At 37.7% G+C, this 6,620-nt stretch overlaps 1 protein-coding gene across 6 annotated transcripts in view; it reads left to right on the forward strand.

Moving 5' to 3' along the window:
* Positions 1 to 6,620, forward strand: part of LOC106878992 (stress-activated protein kinase JNK) — a 128,976-nt gene that overhangs the window by 71,864 nt on the left and 50,492 nt on the right. For all 6 annotated transcript variants that reach the window (XR_001410582.2, XR_001410583.2, XM_052973973.1 and 3 more), the window contains one exon: positions 2,601 to 2,843. Coding sequence is in view for 4 of the 6 variants with exons in the window: in XM_014928372.2 (XP_014783858.1) it covers positions 2,601 to 2,843 (243 nt within the window). In the remaining 2 variants the exon portion in view is untranslated. The remainder of the gene's footprint in view (positions 1 to 2,600; positions 2,844 to 6,620) is intronic.

Consider the following 6,620-nt stretch of genomic DNA (forward strand, 5'->3'; position numbering starts at 1 on the left):
TATATATATATATATATATATATATATATATATATATATATATATTTGTGTGTGTATGTGTCTCTCTGCCTTGACATCACATGGTTGTTATTCCAATATTCTGCAAAAACATTGTCTGATCATTGGGGAATATAACCTTGCTTGGAAACAGGTAAGGGTTGGTGGCAGGAAGGGCATTCAGCTGTAGAAAATCAGCCTTGATAAACTCCTTCCGAACAATGCAAGCTTGGGAAAATTGAACATAAACCGACTGCAACCTCTAGGTCATTGGTTTTCAGTATCATACCAGAGTATGAGAAGTAAATGAGATGATTTTGAGGAGCAATAAGTAACATGCTGTTAGTATGAGACAATACACTCTCACATTCTCTCAAACCGTCATGATAAGAATTTAGTCAACAGTGAAGCGGTAATTAAATGTTCTAACATTACATCAAGTTAATTAATTTGGCCAGCTTGCTGAACTTAAAAGTTGTAATTGAATTTTGAATAAATAATGACTAATTACTGCTGTGGAAATTTGTGTTATTGTCTTCCATAGTGTTGCACAAACAGCTATCTGCATGCATCATTTGAACTCAATAGATTTGTAGTGGTGAGCATGTGGTTTTCTCTTTCAAAAAGAAAACGTAGTCGGTGATGATGATGGTGATGATGATGATGGTGATGATGATGATTTATAAGATTGGTAGACACCAGTTTGTTGAGCATAAAACCCAGTTATGTGAACAAATGCCGACAGTCCCATTCATTACTTGGCGAAAATGTGACACAGAGAAAGATAGAGGCTTTTATATACACCAGTTTGTAAATAATAACAATAGGGTTAGTATAGGAGGATGAAGTGGAAGGAAAATGAAGAGAGAAAGAGAGCTTGAGAGGGGGGTGAAGAACAAAAAGAATGCTTTCTGGGCTGCACATCACACAAAACATATAATGTCAGTAACAACAACAATGATAATAACAGTAGTAATAATAGGGAAAAAAGTGAACAGTGAAATTAATGGTGGCCTATGCCAGTGCTGTATAACCAGCCCATTTAAGAGTCCCCTTCAATCATTGGACAATAAACTACACTTACGAAGACCTGTTGAGGCAAGTGAAATCGCTGTTGTGGCCGATGACAGTACCACCTAATTGGCACCCGTGCCAGTAGAATGTTTAAAGCACCATTCGAGCGTGATCATTGTCAGGGTCGCTGACTGGCTCCCATGTCGGTGGCACGTAAAAGCACCATTCAAGTGTGGTCGTTGCCAGTGCCGCTGGACTGGCTCCTGTGCAGGTGGCACGTAAAAAGCACCATTTGAGCATGGCCGTTGCCAGTACCGCCTGACTGGCCCTCGTGCCGGTGGCACGTAAAAGCACTCGCTACACTCTCCGAGTGGTTGGCGTTAGGAAGGGCATCCAGCTGTAGAAATGTTGTCAGATCAGATTGGAGCCTGGTGCAGCCTTCTGGCTCACCAGCCCTCAGTCAAACCGTCCAACCCAATTGTTTTTATATCTAAGCTTAACATTAAAAACAAGCATTAATATTTGCATGCTATTATCTGTCACTTTGTGAACTTCAAGAATCATTCTAAAAAAGAATTATTTCCTGTTATCTCAAAAGTTTATGTCTTATGACATCAACAACATATATATATGTATGTGTGTGTATGTATGTGTGCAAACCTATTGAGAGAAAAGTTGAACATAAGAGGAATCAAATGCAGCATGCAAGAGAGAAGACTACATTGGTTTGGACATGTGATGCGTATGAATGAAGATCACCTCTTCCAATGCTCCCCACTCCAAGTTTTTTTTTGGGGGGGGCTTGCAAGTACTTGGTGACCCTATCAGTGCAGGTGCCACTTAAAAGCACCCGGTCCACACTGAAAATGGTTGGTGTTCAGAAGGGTATCCAGCTGTAAAAACCTTGCCAAAACTGACCTCGCCTGTGCTTGTGCCACGTAAGAAGCATCAAGTCCACTCAGCTGAGTGGTTAGGGTTAGGAAAGATATCCAGCTGTAAAAATCCTACCAAAGCAGTTACAGAAGTCTGGTGCAGGCTTTGGCCGGCTCTTGTCAAACTGTCCCACCCATGCTAGCATGGAAGGCGAACATTAAACGATGATGATGATGATATATATAACTCCTTTGTCTTGTGAAAATTCTACCTACATCTTGATTTTTGTAATTGTCATTGTATTCCCTGTTTACACTAGATAATGGCCAAATGAGTTTTAAAGTTAATACAATGTTAATGCCAGTCATGACATTTGGTTGATAGCAGTCACAAATGTTTCCATCATAGTAAGAGAGAGAGGGGGGCAGCAGACATTATGAGTGTCATTAGATAAGAGTATTCAGTTCTCCACCAAATGAACTGATATAACAAATTATTTTTAGATCCTCGCTCAGGGTTCATTATACCTAGATTTAACTATGTTATTTACTTGTTCAGGATCGAAAGCTTCTGGTCACAATTTATGTACTGTATATTATTTGTTTGTTTGTTATTGTTGTGGGTTTTTTATTTTTGTTGTTGTTGTTTGGGTTTTTTTTTGGTTTTTTTTATTCTCTCATACTGATAGTCTTCATTTTTTCTTGTTCTCTTTGCAGTTTGTGCATGTCCTTGGCATCTCAAAAATCCCACAGGAAACATTTACCAGATAAAGAATCTTGTAAAGAAACCTTTACAAATGGGAGTGTAGATACACCTAACCTATCCAGTAATAATACATTCATTATGAGTATACATTCAAATCAGTTTTATACAGTGGAAGTTGGTGATTCTACATTCACAATCCTCAAACGGTACCAGAACCTTAAGCCAATAGGATCAGGTGCTCAGGGTATAGTATGGTAAGTAAATGCTTTTCTTTATATATTTCTTCTTCTTCTTCGTGTGTGTGTGTGTTCTGCACAATTTGCTTTCAGAGTTAGTTTTTATCTCGTGTGATTCTTCTCTCATTTGCATAATTTTGGTATTTTACATCTGCTGGGTTATCCTACACATTTAGGTCACTGTGTATTTTAAGAATATTTCGTTAAATAGGTGCAGGTATGGTTGTGTGTTTAAGAACTTTGCTTGCTTCCTGAATCATGTGGTCTTGGGTTCAGTTCCATCGTGCAGCACCTTGGGCAAATGTCTTCTACCAAAGCCTCAAGTCAACTAAAGGCTTGAGAGTTTATTTGATAGCTGGAAACTGACAGAAGCCCTGTTGTGCACACGGCGCAGAGTGTATGTGTGAATATGCATGCGTGTGTACCTTTGCCTAGACATCACATGATGGTTGTAAACGAGCATCATCATCATCATCATACAAGCAAATTTGTTCATTTCCAGTTCTTTTGCAAAAGAAGATCTGGCTGTAAGAAAATATTACCTGGCTTGAAACAGGTGAGGCTCGGCAACAGGAAGCACATGCAACCATAGATAAATCTACCTCAACAATTTCTGTCTGACCTACACAACCATGGAAAAACGGATATTAAATCATGCTGACGATGATGATGATCATCATCATGCATGTTGTATTTGATAGCATACATAATTACGTCACACTTTTTTTTTATTTTAAATTATTAATAAATGTCACAATAATGAAGGTATGTTGTTGTTTTGTAAGTAGCAGTAAATGGAGTCAATAGAAGGGTTAATGTAGTGACTTGAAACTTTTACTAGTAAACTAGTGTAATTGTAACGTAGATAATGTCGCTCGTTATCAGATGTGAACTGTAAGTCGTTTAATAAAACAACAGCAGGATTTTAAACATAATAGTTGCAATTACCAGTTGTAGACTTTGAAAGGGTTAACTTGTCGAAAATAGAATGTAAACATACTGGATGACATATTAACACATGAAATTTAATCTCTTACTCCCACTGTCAAACACAATGTGTGTATGTGGGGGGAGGGGTAGATATGTCACACACACACACACACACACACACACACACACACACACACACACTCCCTTAACTCTTTAGCATCCAGATTATTCTGTCAAAAGTACTTCTTATTTATTCCCATTGTTTTCAGTTAATCATGAATTGTCTTGTAGCTTCAAGATTTTTGATGATGTGATTGTTTATTTTTAGAAGCACATTAGGAGTGATAGGCCAGATCTGGCCAGTTTGAAGATAAAACAGGCACAATATTTTGGGTGGATATGGCTCGTTTTAATGCTCAAAGTTTAAAATACCTGCTTAAAATAAAATTTTCATCCCCTGGAAATCATTTAAATTCTTTTGTTACAATATTCCTATTGACATGTGGAGGCGCAATGGCCCAGTGGTTAGGGCAGCGGACTCGCGGTCGTAGGATCGCGGTTTCGATTCCCAGACCGGGCGTTGTGAGATTGGGATCCTTTGGAAAACCTTCTTTAGGTCAAAACATACAAAGAGTTAGTTTTTCTTTGCAAAGACTTATTTCTCAGAAATTTTGCATCATTAGTTCCATATCATAGTACCAATGCTAAATTACTTGGTTCGTATTCTCTGGCACTCAGCCTCTCTGTCTCATCTCTTACCACTTCTATAATTTCATTCATCAACCTGTGACCTCTGTAACTTCACTCCTGTGCACAAATTTTGTTTACCTCTGTATAATTTGCCTAAAACTACATTGGAGATGTAGAAAATAGATATATGGATGATGATGTGAAAAAACACAGGCTGCTGTTTAACAGAAATCTATTTTATTCTCCAGAAAATGGGATGGTTGTGTCTAGAAAGAATGTTGTAATAGTAAAAAGGCTTCTAATTCAATCTTATGAAATGATCATCATCATCATTATCATTATCATGCTGGCATGGGTGGGATGTGGTTAACCAATCTATGTAATCCAAAAGAGGTTTCAATGTTCATGAAATGACTAGGAAAATTGGATGAAATCAGAGTTTTTCTGTTAAGTGTATTGTAACAGAACAGTCATTGAGCCAAAGTATAAAGCCAGAAAGGCTCTATAATGTGTGTGTGTGTGTGTGTAGAAGTTTATATACACAGTATGTCTCTATGCAAGTGAGTCTGTAGAAATGGTTTAAGCAGTTCAGAAAACTTAACTCAGTTGATAACAAACCGCTTATCTCTGTACAAAAGGCACAAATGAAGTGCATTACATACATGCAAATAGAATCTGCAGAATAGAGTATATATATATATATATATATATATATATATATATATATATATATATATATATATATATATATACATACAAATAAGTCTCTATAAATTCTGTGTACATACTTATGTGTGTGTGTGTGTGCGTGTCCATGAGTTTATAACTTTATGAAGTGACAATCCAGCTAATTCATGTTTTCATTATGAAAGCTGGAAACTGAAGAAAATTCATCCAAAATAAAACATTCAAGTAAGAAGAGGTCTCTGACTTGTCTAGAAGGACAGCTATCATTCCCAAGAAGAATACCTATCATTCATAGGTTCATCATTTTACATTCGCCTTTTATACTAGCATGGGTTGGACAGGTCATCGTAGTCCAAGCCAGTTCTTGTTTAAACATATTGCCCTTTTTGAATGTTTCATTTTGGTATGGCTTCTGTGGTTTGATGCACTTCTTTTTCCCAGCCACTTTACAGTGTGTATTGAGTGCATTTTAATGTGGCACCAAAACTGAAGAGGTTGTCTTTGTCCTCAGCAAAAGACTAAAGAGTTCTCACGACTTCACATTACTTCCATTTATTCAAGAGAGTCGTGTTGAATGAGAGAGTGATGTCAGAGAGAAGCAAAGTGTGAGGGTGAAAGAGGAGAGTGTATGATGGGAGAAAGAGTGAAAGAGATGAGTGGGTGGCGGTGGTTGAGGAGAGGAACAGAAGAGAGACTTTGACGGCAGATTCATGTTCTTTTTTGGTAAAGGATATTGAGTATAAAAACAGCACGAGCAGTTTGAGGGGGAAAGAGAGAGAGATTGGTAGGAAGGAGTAGTGGGAGTGTTGGAAGACAATGCATGAGAGAGTAGCAGTGAGAAGATAATGATAGCTATCAGTAATGAGTGACCCGGAACAAAGAGAGTCATTTGGTTAAGCAATACAGAAGGGTGATGGTAGGAGGTTCTCAGTATGGACACACCTTATACTATATCCTATTATACAGGTGACCTGGTGCAGTAAATTGGAGAGAGGATAAGTGATAGATGAAATAATACTGAGGGTAGTAGATAGACTAAATAGGAACATAATGAAGAAGAGATCCAAATGTTGATATGCTAGATATCCACCCTTCATCACTTCCACCATTTTAATGTCCATTTTGACCTTCTTGAACCGGTGGGTGGATATTTTACAGCACTGTATGCCTTAATTCATTACAATCCCTTTATCTCTTTCATTCAATTCAGTTCCTTGTAATTAGTCTTCGCCACGTCACCAAATGTCTTCCCAGAATTCTCTTTCCCAAATATTCCATCAAATGTCTTCTTAGAATTCTCTCTCCCACATGTTTCACCAAATGTCTTCCTAGAATTCTCTCTCCCACATGTTTCACCAAATATCTTCCTAGAATTCTCTCTCCCACATGTTTCACCAAATGTCTTCTTAGAATTCTCTCTCCCACATGTTTCACCAAATGTCTTCCTAGAATTCTCTCTTCCACATGTTTCACCAAATGTCTTCCTAA

This window comes from Octopus bimaculoides, chromosome 17, assembly GCF_001194135.2.
Source record: "Octopus bimaculoides isolate UCB-OBI-ISO-001 chromosome 17, ASM119413v2, whole genome shotgun sequence".
NCBI lineage: Eukaryota > Metazoa > Mollusca > Cephalopoda > Octopoda > Octopodidae > Octopus > Octopus bimaculoides.